At 37.5% G+C, this 17,420-nt stretch overlaps 1 protein-coding gene across 1 annotated transcript in view; it reads right to left on the bottom strand.

Annotated features, from left to right (window-relative positions):
• LOC108679990 (prothoracicostatic peptides) overlaps positions 1-17,420 on the bottom strand; it is a 66,314-nt gene that overhangs the window by 4,033 nt on the left and 44,861 nt on the right. Inside the window, exons 2-6 of the mRNA XM_018168742.2 lie at positions 5,049-5,393; positions 4,779-4,844; positions 3,518-3,583; positions 2,124-2,481; positions 414-734 (exon numbers count right to left, since the gene is read on the bottom strand). Coding sequence (XP_018024231.1) covers positions 414-734; positions 2,124-2,481; positions 3,518-3,583; positions 4,779-4,844; positions 5,049-5,387 — 1,150 coding nt within the window. The 5' untranslated portion in view covers positions 5,388-5,393. The remainder of the gene's footprint in view (positions 1-413; positions 735-2,123; positions 2,482-3,517; positions 3,584-4,778; positions 4,845-5,048; positions 5,394-17,420) is intronic.

The raw sequence follows: 17,420 nt of genomic DNA, 5'->3' as shown, positions 1-17,420 counted from the left end.
CAATTTAAACAACTATTTGGTTCTACGACCCTTACTGAAAATGTTGCAAGGGTCCCGTAGTGAATGAAAGTAAATGAGTTCAGCGCTGAAAGTTAATGTTTGGGCAATTAGCAGACGAACATATTATAAAGAATAGCGAAGTCAACTTTTATAATTAATCATAAATAGTTGGCTGCCTAAAATTGTGAACAACTTCATACATTTTCTTTTAATGGTTCTCTATGATACACTCTTTTCTCAGATCATTATTTCAACAGCTGTAAGTAGAGCGCTCATCCATTGTACAATACATTACTATACGCTTTTCAATTATTGTTCTGTATTTAAATGTAAAAAGTTGCTAATTGGAAATACTTGCTTCAAAGCTTTCCTAGTGAATTAATTAAAAAGTTTCAGTTAATTAATGAACTCACTTTTCTTGCCCCACGTGCCCCGAAGGTCGGCCCAGTTGCTATCCTTGGCAGGTCGCTTGCCCCACGTGCCCCGAAGATTGGCCCAGTTGCTATCCTTGGCAGGCCGCTTGCCCCACGTGCCCCGAAGATTGGCCCAGTTGCTATCCTTGGCAGGCCGCTTGCCCCACGTGCCCCGAAGGTCGGCCCAGTTGCTATCCTTGGCAGGCCGCTTGCCCCATGTGCCCCGAAGGCCGGCCCAGTTGCTATCCTTGGCAGGCCGCTTGCCCCACGTGCCCCTCAAGCTACTCCAGTTAGTTGGACCACTTCGCTTGCCCCACGAGCCTGCGGGTGGTGGAACATAATAATTATTGTACGATCAATGTTTTTGTAGACGGGGTCTAAATGAAAATCATTGGTCGGATTTCGTTTGGTTTTATTATCATATACCAATGTTTTATAAATATACTATCAATTAAAGTTTTGCATGGGCAAAAAAATTCGTTTAAATACGGTTCAAAGTATCTAAATCATCAGAATAGTGGTTGCTAAGTGTCGTGTCGCGCGAGTTAAACTATTGCAGTTTAGGGTTTACAGCGCTCTGCCTTCTCTTAGAACCATCCGCCTAGCTCTACTTCCGCTTGCGAGCGTGCAGCATGCGGCGTCTCATTTAGTGGTGAGTTGGTGACGAACTCCTGCATAAGCACGTGGCGAGATGTGTAGCTCATTCATTCCGTAGGAATCCAGTTCATTCATTGTCCATATCAAGTCTTTGTTTCACTGTGTCTTGTGTTAGTGTTCATTTGATCTTGATGATCGTGGTATGCCCATTGTGAAATGCAATAGTAGTTTTCTGGAAATTTCTTTGTTTTACTTATTGTCGTAAAATGTCGGCCATTATCGTGTAACCGAATCTCCATCTTCTTTCTGTCCAGACGTGTGTAAACTTGATGTTGTTTCAATGTAACAGTCTATTTTTAGCGACCAATCGAACTGATGAATAGGATCGTCGTGACACATCTCGTAAGTGTGATGCTTGTTTTGTTTTCTACGCTATTGTAGTATTGTTGTCATTCTTAAATTATTTACACGTAGATGAAATATTTAGATAGTTGACAGCCTGAATTTACGATTATTCTTTTTTCGCAACGTTCAGTACCTAGCCATCGATTATGTATAACGAGTTTCTTGGTATTTTGTTAACTTTCAGTGAGATTAAAAATTCATGTTGTTTTTCGAGTATCTATTACATCTATTGTATCTATTTATCTATTTCTATTATAGTATCTATTTAGATCTGCTCTATTGTGTGCAGATTTACGGTCGAACTTTCCGGCAGAAAACCTGGACAGAGTATCAAGAATGTCCTTGGGTTCACCGTTAGGTACCTACTTGGCTGAAAAGAGAAGATTTAGGTAACCTCGAATTCAGTCCAAGACACTAAGAACTACGTATTAACAATGCTATTAACGTGCAATTTATTCACGCAGCTCAGTGTGATCGCTCAAATTGCCCTGCACAGCAATGCCGTTGGTATATTGAAGAAGCAGGTGGCAGCATGGCAAGTGAGCTGTCTTTTATCAAGCTTTCTTTTAATGGTTGGAAGCCTTCGCATAAAATATTATAGTTAATATGATTAATACAAAAAATAATTGTTTACCAATATGTTAAATTGGTATTATTAGCTTATTGTGTCATGTGAATTGGTTATTTGGTGACTCGGAGTTTTCGCACCTCGCAGGCTGCTCCAGTTCACAGAACGTGGCGCCAACAGCAGCGTTCCAACAGGCCTCTTAAGCCATCCAGAGTATGCCGCTGTACTTCTCTTTTGAACCAAATTTTGTTCTTCATCGTCGCCAGAGTTTAAGATTTCTTGGTCAGCGAAGTCTTCTTTATTTTGCGCTCTCTGGGATAGTAGCTTTACAGTCTCAAGAAACAGAGCGTCGTTATTCAGGCGCGTTGCGTCATCAGGTGACAGTGCGGACGATGGATCTTCATTGAACGCGTCGTAGTCGTGATCGAATTGATCCAAGTCGCTTACAGAATCATCGAGTGAAGCTTCCGGTGCTGAGGTACGCTTTCCCCAGGAGCCCTGGGAAAGTACGAGCATTTGTGATTTTTTAAAGGTGTAATTCAATTTAATTTTTTTATTTCAAGAATGGTATTGTTTAGAAATGTAATAAGATTTAATTTGAATTTGAAAAAAATTAGAGTGCTTGGAACATTCAATGATTTAGAGGTCAATTAATATCTCACGTAGGTATATTGATAATGATTGATGATCCACAATATGGTCAACGCCAGAAAATTATTTTATTATTATTACATTATTTTTTGTTTTAATTTTAGTCATGATGGTCTCATTCTAATATATTCAAGAAATTGCTTTATGTATCACGAAAAAATAATTGAAAGTTTACAAAGATTCGAGAAATTTCATTTGTTGAGTTAGTTTAGTTTAATTAAGAGGGTGGACGTATCTCTCTCATCATTCAACATTGCCTATTCCATTAATGAAAATCATGTTACACAAATGAATTCCAAGACAATAAACTAGAAGTTAAAAACAAATGTCGTAAGCAAGAATTTGTAAAAATAACATATGTTTTGAGTTTTTCTATTGAGTCTTTTTCATATATTTTTTTCGATAAGTAGACCACTTTTCACCCGGAAGGTGGACCAGTCTGCGCGCAACTCACCCGGAAGTTGGACCAGTCTGCACGCAACTCACCCGGAAGGTGGATCAGCCTGCACGCAACTCACCCGGAAATTGGACCAGTCTGCACGCAACTCACCCGGAAGGTGGACCAGTCTGCACGCAACTCACCCGGAAGGTGGACCAGTCTGCACGCAACTCACCCGGAAGGTGGACCAGTCTGCCCGCAACTCACCCGGAAGTTGGACCAGTCTGCACGCAACTCACCCGGAAGTTGGACCAGTCTGCACGCAACTCACCCGGAAGTTTTACCCGGAAGTTGGACCAGTCTGCACGCAACTCACCCGGAAGGTGGACCAGTCTGCCCGCAACTCACCCGGAAGGTGGACCAGTCTGCCCGCAACTCCCCCGGAAGGTGGACCAGTCTGCCCGCAACTCACCCGGAAGTTGGACCAGTCTGCCCGCAACTCACCCGGAAGTTGGACCAGTCTGCCCGCTTGTCCGCCATGGCGTCCGAGCCTCGTTTCCCCCAGGATCCCTGCAATGGAAATTGAAGTTTCAAATTCGAGGTTAGATGTGCGCGTATTACTTTTATTCTCAGTATTTATTTTTTCTAACAGCTGGGCTGCGGTCGACCACTTTAGCCGTCTCATCAAGCTCCTATACTATTTTTCATTTATGATGGAAACTTTATTAAACAACGATCTATAAACCTGAACATAGAACAACACAATTTTCACATATTTATATATATATCTATGGAAATCCTATCAAATTGGATAAATAAACGAGAAAGTACGTTTCCCAGTAACGCATCAGAGTTAGAATTATAGTGATATAAATCGCATCGTTTGTATCGTTGATATGAGTACACAGTGGTAACAATTCAAAAGTAATGTTTCAATTATTTCTAAATAGTACGATTTGAAATCATTCCATGAGCCAAAACATGGCCTTCATTTGAGTTAAAGGGAAGTGAACACCGTATACAAGGTCAAGGAACACCGTTTACAAGTGGTGTTCAAGTCCAATTCCCAAATTTGTTTATTTCGTAGGTTAGGTTCCCTTTTGGAATTTATCATAATGAAGAAAATATCAAGTTATAATTTTTTTAATTTCTTTTCAGCAGTATTCGCGATGCGCATTTGTAGGCGTAGCGCAATAATTCGAGTCCCAGCTCGCTGAGAGAGTTGAGCCAACCTACACTAATAACTGATGTTAAACTGTTAATAAACTACTTAGCAGAGCGTTGTGAAAGTAATATTCAACCCGGAAAGATACTAGAATTCTTGTGAATAAGCCATTCTGAATATAGCTCCCTAATTCGAGAACTCAAGCTTCAGAAATCTATTAAAACAATAATAAATTATTTTTAATGATCTAAGTTTGAGTGAAGAGATGAGGTTCCAATATCATGACCAAAACATCGTCAGCAAAACATTAACGCCCAGGATTTTCGTCTGAAGGACAGCAGGCCTGGAGTAATGACGTTAATTATTTACGAAGATAAAAGTTCTTCTAATAAATTTTCAATGTATTACTAAATTCAATACAAAGTTTATCATGTATTTAATAGAATCACAGCCCTGGAGCGGAGTGGTGAAGTGGTTTTTACCCTTTATAAATTAGAAAGAGGAACTGCATTAATGAAACAATGATCTCAGATGCAATTTAGTTAATAAATACCATAATTTTATTTATGGTATTCCAATAAATGCCATAAGATTACCCACCCTGAGAGAGCTCCAGTCAGCTTTTTTACCCCACGTGCCTCTGAAGTTATTCCATCCTCGGTCGAGCTGTGAAGAAAAATATATAGCCTCAGTCATCATTACATAAGATAATGAATGCCACATTTCTTCCTTGTAAAATGTACGAGATCGAAAAATGTTTACCGCTATTATTTAATTTTAATTGAAATTTTTCACAATTATTTTTCTGTCAAGAAACTTCTAAAATCTGAATTAAAGTTTGAAGTTCAGGGACACTCTCACGGCACAGACCTGGGCAGGGTTCCGCTTGCCCCAGCTGCCGCGTAAACTGCTCCATTTTTCACCGTCGCGTTTAGTCCTGAGCTCGTCGTCGATCAGCAGGTTAGGTTCACCTTCGGCTTCCTGGGCCACGTGATCCTCGCTGCTGGTTCCGTAAACGTTAAGTTCGCCTCCGTCGGCCACGGCCGATTTCTCGGACGTAACACGGCTAAGAAATGACTGATTGGCGGGCCCGAAGTTGTTAGTTGATTTGTGGATTGATTGTTCACTCGCCAGACTTGTCCAGACCAGTGAGAGTATAACCATGAATCGTACAATGGAAATATTCTCGCGGATCCTAACCCATCCCATGATGACCTGTGGAGAGATGGAACTGAATTCAGTTTTTCTTCAGGAATAAGTAAGGCGAAGAGTGAAATGGAAAATTTTAGTATGCAAAAATATGTTCTAAAATATATTTTTAAATAATACTCTACATGTGTTGACCAATCAATCCAAGCTTAAGCATTTAGACTTTGGGGAGAAATGTGAAGTAATTCACATATTAAACATCATTGCTGGTGGTTGAGATGATGCATTTTGAAGGCAGTAGTCTACTGTTGGAAATGCGCATCATTTTATGTCCAAAGGTCACAACAAATATTCTTTTTTCCTAACTTCTCTTGGATGAAATTTCTTCTATTTCATGCTGCAGAAAATTGTGAAGCTTCACACAAAGGTTCATTTCAATACCAAAGCCCTAACTTTACACAACGGTTCAAATAAAATGAGAGTCTGGTAACAACAAGTATTACAGAACGAGTGAGTTCGATTTTTTTAACGGCGGCGTCTAATACTCTCGTTGTAAAATGGAAGGAATTATCATTAGTTTTAATTCATTGACGATGTCATCAATTTCTCAGATAAATTTTTGAATATTTCGTAACTGATTTAATTACTAATTATCGAGTTACTTTCATGCTTAAAATATTTGCATAGTTTCCATCTCGTACATATTGACACCACACGTTCCGTTAAAAACTTCAACGAACCACGATAAGCCAGCTTCATGATTTTAGCAATTTTTTTTTTCGTTAGATTTTATATAAATCATCTAAATAAATGTAAAACATTTGCTTGAGCATTTTAGGAATATCCTCACTAGTGAAATTAAAAATTAGTCTTTAATCTATACAGAACCCTCATCCCATAATCAGTAGGATACCGTACGTATCTGCTCATGCTCCTCTAAGCTAATTATAATTCAATTCTTGCGATTATTGCATAATTCCTATAATTTTTCAGTACAGTACGCGATGTATACGTAGGTTGATCTCCGTGTCTTATTCGCAGTTTTGAGTGATGTGAAGCCTGGCTTTGTCATACGTCATAATATATACAGATTCATAAAAACATATTCCGTCCCCTTCAAATTATTCTATCCTCAACCATTTCTCTCAGCATCTTATGGATACCATTAGATCCAGCTTCACTTCAACCATTTCTCTCAGCATCTTATGGATACCATTAGATCCAGCATCTAATGGATACAATATACTATTGAGACAACTCAGCTCATGTGATGAGATTATCTCCATAATAGCTGCACAAGCAGAGGCACATAACAGGCGCGTGCTACGCGGCCGCGATGTGGTCGCGCGTAAACACGAAGTCGTAAACTTTTTGGATCACAAGAATTTCCGCCCAAATCGCCGTGTTTGGCAGTCCAAGATGGCGTCAGACTCCTGAACGATATTGGTCTAGCTCTTTTGCTGAGAAATTTACGGCCACGTTGGTACCATGTAGATCTCCAAGGTCTTCTAGTGGAGATTTCTGATATAAAATGCAACGAGTGGACATTTTTAAAATTAAATGTTAGGGCTTGATGACGACGCGGTATATTTACGTTAGTTTATTTATGGCTCTCATATACCGCAACCCGACAAGAGATGAGCTGTGCGTTTAAAAATCATAAATGTGGCGGAATATCCAATAATTATTTTAGATACCATCGATCGTCTAATGCTTTGGAAATTCGGTACAATTTAGCTATAATGAAGTTTTTAGTGTCAAGCTGTCATTCGACAGCCTCGAACAAATATCTGCACACTTAAATGGCTATCTTATGTTTTTTGTCAGTCTGTTAAAATATTTCTGACTTTATACGAGCTATGCGAATGAATTTAACGATACTTATGTCTAATGGTCTCTGCAGTGATCCTATGAAAATGTCTTCAATAAATTTACAAATCCTTTGCTATGTTTAAAACTCGAAAGTCTCTCTAAAATTTCACTCTACTTTTTAGCATTGAAAGATATTTTGAAAGTAATAGTGCACTGTTTCAATTTTGATAATTTCGTCATATATATACTGGATACATCAATACGAATATTCCTATGTGTTGGCCTACCAAGCATACAATATACATGCAGCTCACGCATGCACTTCAAGGCCGAGCTTCCACTGCGATACGCCGAGTCTTGGCATCGGGAAACCGTTTTAAAAATATTTAATTTTATACTTTCCCGTGATTCTTTCGCGTCCTTCCCACGCATGCGCCGTGGGACAATTTTGTCCCGCTCTAATAAATGCGCAACTCAGGCAAGTCGAAAAAGCTGCCAGTGCGACTGGAGGAGCTCGAGTTTAATTATGCTGCAGGCGTGCAGCAGTGATGGATCAGGCGCAATTCAACTGCTACGGTAATTTCTTCACGGAATTTCTAGGACTTCAGCACAAACTGTTGTACATTTCCGAGCGCGCCGGTAGGCGAAGCTTAATCGTCTAGTTTATAGGCGTATATATAAACAGTGTGAACCAATGTATCCAAAACGCTTGAATTCATTGGAGTGCTTATTTTTGGTCTTGTGGATAATTTCAAATTATCATTTATTTATATCTGTACTAAATATTTGTGTTAATGCCTAATAATGTTACGGCTGCATCCATGACTCTCTTGGCCTGATCAACAAATGACTAGTTTCTAGTTCAGAGTAAAATTATAATTCGATGGTATATATTGAAGCAGATCAGTACATGCAGGTTCGTCTCGGGCTACGAGATTAAATGACTTTCTAAGGTTTTTTCAATATTAATTAGAAATGCCATTCATACAACAATTTTTGAAGACAATTCTTCAACAATAATTTTGTATTCCATTAAAAACTTTTCAATTAAATTTTTTTTATTGTGAAATTGGATTCAAATGAACGAACATCATTTGTTCCAAACACTTTTAATTTTATGTTAAACCATGAATTGTTATAAATAGAATGTCAATAACATATAAGAAGCATAAATGTCTTGGTAGACGGTTATTCGAGAATTTAATAAATTCTAGCACTTTTGTTCAGTCCTACAGAGCCACGATGAAAATCCTGCTTTCGCGCGCGTGCTGGAAAGAGGATGAACAAAACGCCTGCAAAAGCAATACTCCGCAGTCAGCCTCACGTTCGGCGCCTGACACGACGATTGCCCACAAAACAGATGACGCTCGAGGATGAAGTTTTTAGGGCGCCATATTGAAAGCAAAATAGCATAACGCACTCGAGGAACACTCGCGTTCTGACAGAAACAGCGCCAGGAAAAGCCATGCTCTCATACAGGTTCGAAATGTCGATCTTCACAACCCATGGTGGCCACAAGAACAAATGAAGATATCGGGAATCACAGTGTGTGTCCAAAATTATAAGGTGTGTAAATATTTTTTGAGAAAATGCAGTGCATACCGTATTGATAGAAATGAAGGCTTACAAGAATTTAAATTTATTTTAGGAATGGCTGATGTTTAAACAGCAAATCTATTTACAACATTATATATAGAACTCATTAATCAGTTCACAAAAATTTTGAATATTTATCAAAGTTAATAGTGTAATATGTAGGCCTAACGCTCTTTATTCGTGCAATTGATCAGTTATATGGCAGAATAGTCAGTAACTACACCAACAGATGTGCGGCAGCATTCATTAACGAGAGCTACAGGCAACGACATTTCCCTTGATTAAAGTGCTGCTGGAGAAATGCCCTCATACGACAGAACATATGGAGGTTGTCGAACACGACTTTCAGGAGCTGCAATACACGTTCATATACTCCTAGTCGGCCTTGATCTTTAGAAATATGTTTCTCCTCTGGAGAACATTTTGGGCACCTCACTTATCAACACCTTGCATGGAAATACGAATGCGTATTATGAGTAGAATGTGTCACAAAAGAGTGTATATAAACGATGCAGCTTCTGATGGGGTTTTTGAGTCAAGATGACACAAATAAAAATATGAAGACATTTTAAACATAAGTGCAACGTAAACATGAGGCCTGGGAGAAGCTAACATGAAAAATTATTTATTCTCAAGATCTTTACTTACAAGGGAAGTATGTGGTCCTCAATAGTTTATGTTTGAATGACCTTTCAATTCGTTACGCTTTTTACTCAGTACAATGCATGTGAGCATAGAAAAAGTTCTGATTTAATGCTCACGTTTTATGGTAAGAATATTTTCTATGATACATAGACATAATTTTTGTCGACACTTTCCATTAGAATTATCACTATTTACTCGCTCGTTCATCCCTTAATTGAAATACTATTTCCTTTACACTGTAATACAAATCAGTCGCTGTAAGTTGACGAGCTGGTACTCTTGCTGTAAATGACATCTCTTATTTTTGTAGAACATTAATGAAATTATAACATCTGGTGATGTGTGGATACCGTGACGTCAAAGCTCTCGTGACCACCACTATATCAGGTCATCATAACTACACTCCGTCCTGCCAGCGTGAGCCGTAATATTCCCATATCTAGAATGTGATTAAGAGTAACTGTACACACTCATTGATTAGAACTCTGCTTTTAACTCTGTGTAATAGGAGGTAATGGGTAATGATGGGTTACCTCTAAGTAATGATGATTATAACCTTATTATTATTAAACAATGTAAACAATGTTTCTTCTTCTAGTGATGTTAATACATAATTAACAATGTTAGTAATATAAGTACAATTCATGTAACAAAGAAGCACATTGTTTTAATTATTTATTTCAATTGTTTTTATGCGAACAGAATAATATCATAATTTAAAGGGAACAGTGTAAAATGTTTGCAATATAAACCTTTTCAGCACAGACGTTTTGAAGAAAATTATTCTAACTAACGGTTAACGTTCTTACCGAACTTTTCAAGTCAATTGCAAACCAGCAGCAACATCTTTTCGGTCGAACAGATTATGCAATATGTAGTTTATAATTTTGTAACTATGCTATTTTATGTCGCTCTTTTAATGAAAAATATCACGCGCTGTAGAAACTTTGGGACACTTTTGAACCCTGGGAGATTGGCTCGTGAAACATTAAAAAAACGCTGAGAACATTATTCATCGTAACATACGTGTGAATGGCCCATATACTAGGTCTTCTAGATCATTGGCAAAATTTTTTTCTTAATAAATGTTTGAAGAGCCTAATTTCAGTAAGGAGAACTAATTTCAGGTAATTCTAGTACGTGCATCAGGTTTTGTGTGTGATTGTTTGTCGCCATCTTTACTATCGTGGATCGCATCGTCGTGTTTTATAAACAAATGTCGTCGCTAGTTATCTAGAGCTTCATCGAGTAGATTTTGCATTTGTTATTATTACTTTGTTGCACATTTCTATACATTTTCTATAGTTACCACAAATTTAAATCAAAGTTTTAATGGCTCCTAATGCCTTTTCCATAAATTTTCTATGCATTCCTCAATTTCTAACTCATAGTAAATTTTTAAATTTTCCTACATATTCTTGTTACATTTCAGAATACATGAATATACATACATATTGTATGTCCAGATTTTTCGTCAGTTTACACAGATATCATTTAAAAATTAAATTTGACTATAATGTTTACCATCGAACAGCCATATCATTCAGATATTTTTTGTACAACTTCAAACACATTTCAGTACTCTTTAATTAATTTAAAAGACTTCACATCAATTTGTTTACAATTTTTGCACATTCATGAACTTTAAACTGATTCCATTCATCAAACATTGTACATTATCACGCCGCGTGTCTGAATACTTTATTGTAAATATAGGCTATAAGAATTGTATATGTAAGCTAAGTATAATACTAATAATAATCACACATTTTTTTATGTATTCTACTACATTTTTCCCATCGAAGCCTCTTCACATTAAAATATTCATTTGTAATACATAAAGTCTTTAATATTCATTAATATAAATTTTTTCAAAATTATTATTATACCTGGATTAGTATATGCCTATATGAATAAAGTAGGTAATATTGACAGTAGGTAATACTGAACATGTATTATGCATAGATGTTAAGAATGCTAATAATGCGGCGAAGACCGTGGGAAAGGTTGTTTACATTGAAAGGTTGGCGCTCAGCGTTGCGAGGGACATTCCATTCGAAGGAATTCGAGGGTTAGGCTTAAGTGTGCGCGACTCTAGCGTATATAAGGACCTCAGATTTCGCGCCAGTTTTGTTGGTTCTACGACGGAGACCGTCACGTACGTACGGTCTGCAGCTGGCGGACGTACAAACGGCTGCGGACGTGAGGCCGCGGTGTTACCGTTTTCGAACATTGACGGTCGCGATTTGCGAGAAACCTAGACTATCGAGGCAGCTACGAGTCCGGTGAGCACGTCAAGAAAATCAACATCAACACTACGGCTGCGACTCAGCCGTGAGACAATGCGAGAGGGCCCCGAGTTGTACAACAATTATATCGCACGTCATCAGAAGATCTAAGTTTCGAGCTCTACACCACAAATTATCATCTGTACGGTCATCAATAGTACGGTCACAACTCTCATCAGAAGAAAACGTGACGGGCATAGCATCAAGCGAAGTACGGTCGTTATAAATTCTACGGTTAGACCGCCCGCGAGACATCACTATAGCGCGGGAAATACGGCCAGGAAGAAAGAGCAACTGTGAAAACGGATGCGAGAATACAGCAGCGGTACGGCCGCTCAACCTACGGCCGCATAGTGTGCGTGTACAATACGGTCGTTTGCAACGGTCGTACGGCTCAACGGAACAGCAATTGATCAACGTATGTAAACTGATAGGTTCTCACTTTTGATTATGTTTCAGCTCGCCTTTTTCATTTACCTATATACTAGAGATGTTATTAACGTAGGATGTGAACTTGAAATTTCTCAATTTAATATGAAATGTATCAGTGTTTCATTACACCCTCTCTCTGTACTATATTTTGCCGAACCTGTCCAAAAAGAGAACCTTATTCACGTCTACGAGTCCGGTGAGCACGTCAAGAAAATCAACATCAACACTACGGCTGCGACTCAGCCGTGAGACAATGCGAGAGGGCCCCGAGTTGTACAACAATTATATCGCACGTCATCAGAAGATCTAAGTTTCGAGCTCTACACCACAAATTATCATCTGAACGGTCATCAATAGTACGGTCACAACTCTCATCAGAAGAAAACGTGACGGGCATAGCATCAAGCGAAGTACGGTCGTTATAAATTCTACGGTTAGACCGCCCGCGAGACATCACTATAGCGCGGGAAATACGGCCAGGAAGAAAGAGCAACTGTGAAAACGGATGCGAGAATACAGCAGCGGTACGGCCGCTCAACCTACGGCCGCATAGTGTGCGTGTACAATACGGTCGTTTGCAACGGTCGTACGGCTCAACGGAACAGCAATTGATCAACGTATGTAAACTGATAGGTTCTCACTTTTGATTATGTTTCAGCTCGCCTTTTTCATTTACCTATATACTAGAGATGTTATTAACGTAGGATGTGAACTTGAAATTTCTCAATTTAATATGAAATGTATCAGTGTTTCATTACACCCTCTCTCTGTACTATATTTTGCCGAACCTGTCCAAAAAGAGAACCTTATTCACGTGCCAAATCAAATGCCACTCGGCAGACCACCTGACAAAACGATAAGTAACGAATACCGGTATCTTGAACCTGAACCTGAACGTAACGTAAAATTGGTGGAGTAATCACTCCGATTTACCCAACTTTAAAATCTATGAGACGATAGGAAACGTCTCTCTCTCTATATATATATATATTCTCTTAAAATCCCCAATTTAATCATATATACCTGGTAACATTATTTACAGATATCATAACTTGTTTCACAGTTGAAGCAGTAATTGAAATAAAACTGCAATATAATTTCAAGGACAACAAAATAATTTCCTCCTGTAAAATATAAAGAATATAAACAAACAAAATGCTTGACTCTCTAACCCAAATTAATGAACCTCGCTCTGGAATTTCTCCAGTTGAAAATGATCGCTTCTCGTTCAAGAACTCATTAATTTTCGTTCTTTGTTTTCGACATCGGAATTTTCAATCACATTCAACGAATAACTTTTAATTCTTTCTCATTGAAACTAATTCATTATGTGTGAAACTCACATAATGTTTTATTGCTATAGATGATTATTGGAACTTTGAATGCTACTGATTTTTTTAGCCTTCTTTGGGTACGTATTTTCAAAATCTTCTATGTTCCCACCACTTCCGTCATTGAATATTATTATTATTATTATATATTATTATTATTATTATTATTATTATTATTATTATTATATTACTAATATTAATATTCCTACTATTATCATTATCATTATCTTTGACGAAATTATGGCGATAAGGTACCGGATCAAGCTGAAATGAAAATAATGTTTGGTTGTGGTTGAATGCCGTAAAATTTCACACTATAATTCGCAATTTACCTTGCATGATGTGTTGTGCCGTCACCTCAAGTAAAAATACATTGAAGCCTTCATCTGTGTATACTGGTATTTTTTTCTACGCTTGTTCATGGATGCCATTATCGATTAAAAAAATCCGCATGAAAAAGATTGGTCACATTTATTATTTTGGTTGGAAGGCTTTGTCGGAATGAATATTTAAAATATCGCATCAAAATCTTTCACTTTGGTAAATATTAGGAAAAAATTAATGATGGACTTTACGATCTTATCGAAATGCGATTTTAATGGTAGATAAATAGACTCCATTTGAACCTGAAATCGCACAGCGTTACGCACTTCTTACAGACTCCATAATTCGTAATAATTTCCATAAAGCAAAATTTTCCCCGAACGCATGCAGGATGTCGCATGTTTCAGATTAAATCTGGGTATATGTAAATGAATAGGTTTATTGCAGATTATTAGGAATCAAGTTAATATTCTCGTAAGAGTACATATTATACTTCTTACTGTTAGCTATTTTATAGTTAATATTTGTCTAAGATGCAATCCGGTAACAAACCTGCATCAGAGTTCGGTCACAGAAGCAGCTAGGGAGTTATTTAATTAACCTTGCGTGCTAATATTTTATGGCGCACTAACTACAAATTAGCATTCCGTTGTTCATGCATTATATCATGCCAGAAATTAGCTAAATTTCCTTAAGTTAATATTTAGTCCCCGAAATTTGATGCTGATATCCAAATTTCGAATATGATAAGTTAATAAGATCAAATTATTGCTTAAAGTGAAGCAGAAAATCCTGATCTGGGCGTTGAAGGTAATTAGAGTCCTGTTTGATCTCGCTCAGCAAGGCTGATCACAATACAAAATTCTGTTCCTGCTATTAAACAAGCGAGAGCCGCCACATGTCAGGTTAACACGTGAAAATACGGCTGGCGTCAAGTGCTGTCGGATTCTTCAAAGTCATGAATTATAGACCTTCTAGTGGTCCGCGTTACCAGCTAACTAAAACAAATCTAATTAGTAATGGATGTGAAAATCCCACGCATTTAACATTCTTATTCGTCGCGAGCAAGCGCTGATAGTGTGGCATTTAATATTAAAGGCCTACATTCTCATAAACCGTAACTGATAATTCAAATAATTCGGCAGGTGCAAGCATCATTGTCTATACACAATATCCTTGTACTCGATATCCTTGTCTATACAATATATCCTTGTCCGCAATGTCCTTGTATATATAATAAGTGATATAGCCAAGAAGGCAGCCCAGAACTTTATAAACTCGACGACGCACTCGATTTGAACATGTCGCTATCGACAGCATTTATTTGCACTCACTCATTGTCGTTTTGATAAAACAGTTCCAAGCATTATCCTAGTAGCAATTAGGTTTTAATGAAAATTTTTGCTAATAACAAGATGCGGGCAACTAAAAATTTCATTACATAGCTTTCGTCAATAATCCTTATGAAACGGATTTTTTGACTGCTACTGTAAAATTGAAGACGCAGATCTCAGAGGCTCTTTTTTGATCTCATATATAGACATTATTTTATATCTCATAGACCCTGTTGTCAAATAAACAAACGAGGGGCTTGTGTGGCAGAACAAGTTAAATGAGTTGGAGTTTAGTCGCCATTATCTTGAATCCGTCACTGATTGTTTGCTTGCTAAATAAAATTTAGTTTCTTTCTCAAATCCAAAATCAAATGAAAATTCATAAATGGAAACCTGTTTCTACTAATACGAACTCCTATTCTAAGCGAATGAAACCTCAAGCGAGTCTGAAGAAGCGTAAGCGAAATGGATCCATAACTCCATAAATGAAAAATACAACAATCATTATTCCCACCGGGAGTGATATATAATGGTCAAATAATTTTATTCGCATCCGCAGGATCACTCCATAAAAATACGATTGTGATTGGTACCTGCAGTGTGTTTCTTTACAAATAAACCAAAAAAAATTCCTTTGTTCCTTTCATAACATAAAATGAAACAACTACGTAGAAACATCCTCGACTAAACTAAAATGATTTTCTTTTAGTGCTTCATATCTCAGAGAAAAATCATCACAAAACCGAATGAAAATTTTGTTATTTTGTAGTTGCTGTCAGCTTAGCGCCCAAATTGGGGGCCACACACAGATTTTGGCTGGGAAATTTTTGTCTTTGTAAGTCGCTTATGTCGTCGCACTCTCCCATGTCCATGCAACCGACGCCACCAAATTATGATTGGCAAATATTTGAGTGTATTTGCTTCATTTATACTCAGCAAGTACGAGTGATAATTAATTTTGTGCAGCTCAAAATGTAAAACATAAAAACTTGTTCGTATTTTATCAAAAAAAATAGTAATTTGAATCCATCGGCTTCACATGCGCCAGTAACTTCAAACTTAACTACACAATCATTACAAGTGATCAAAAAAAGGTTTGCTTCGTTAGAAACTTTTCAACTTACATCTGGTATTTGAATCTATTTACATTATTCCATACAGCAGAACCCGTTCTTTATTGGCATGTGATCGCCTTTGTTGGTTTGTTTCTGCATTCGTTATGTTGCGTCACGCACAGGCGTTCCTGTCGTGCGTGTTGTATTGTGTAACGTGCGTGTCTTTTGTGTTCACAATGAATGACGTCAGCGTTCACAGATCTTCCCACTCATGGAATTATTCAGAACATCTCTGGATGCATTATATCTTTTTGGGAATAATGATGTCCTTCAAAATTGTTATACGATGTTTTCTTGCACCCAGTGTGATAATTCCCACGTATATATGACAGTAAAATCAAGGTATTTTTGTTAAGTGTGCAAATATTTTGTGGGTTGTAAGGGTTGATTCAAATTTAGGGTTGATTCAAAATTAATAAATTTTCTTCCTACTAAAGCATTGTAAACACAAATCTGCCCTTCAACGACTGTTACTAGAATAAATGCCGAAAATATTTTTCGCTTCAGAAAATACGCTCAACAATAATCATCAAACGTTATTTCTCTAATTCGAAAAAATAACTAAAAATGCGCTTAACATTCATCATCAAACAACATTTCTCTAATATAAAAAAAACTTCATTTAAGAGATCATGCAGAACTGCTCGTAAGCCAGAATTTTGTGACGACACTCCTGCAGAGAGGCCAGAAGCCCTGCTATGATGCCGCAATATCCGAATCTGGCCAAGCTTTTCAAGCGCCCGGAAATACAAAGCGAAGAAAGATGGCATGTTTTTTATCCGCTACCTAATAGCTCTAGCGCTGCGATTGGTCTCCATTTGGGACTGACTAAATCAGCGACTCAAATTACATCGATGAGGCCGATGAATTCGATTGCTCTGCTAGAGGCAATTACAGAGGTTCATCGTTGTATCGTTAAATATCTACAAGTCGTTTTTGCGCGTAGGAAGGCAACATTCATTCCTAATGGAAAGCAGCATTCATTCATAAGAGAAGGTAATGTTCATATTTAATTAAAGGAAGGCATCATTAATCTCCAGCAAGGCTTCAATCATTCATGGGATGATATCCAATCGGCTAAATTCGCATGCAGATCCGAATGAGCCCAAACCAAAAATGAGCCTAAATTATACTAGTTCTGTTAATAAATGCTTCACATGTAGAAGAGTAAATTAATTGAAATACCACAAAAAATTGCAATTATAAGGAGGATTCT

This window comes from Hyalella azteca, unplaced genomic scaffold, assembly GCF_000764305.2.
Source record: "Hyalella azteca isolate HAZT.00-mixed unplaced genomic scaffold, Hazt_2.0.2 contig14244, whole genome shotgun sequence".
In the NCBI taxonomy this organism is placed as follows: Eukaryota; Metazoa; Arthropoda; class Malacostraca; order Amphipoda; family Hyalellidae; genus Hyalella; species Hyalella azteca.
This window is presented reverse-complemented; position numbering and strand designations above follow the sequence as displayed.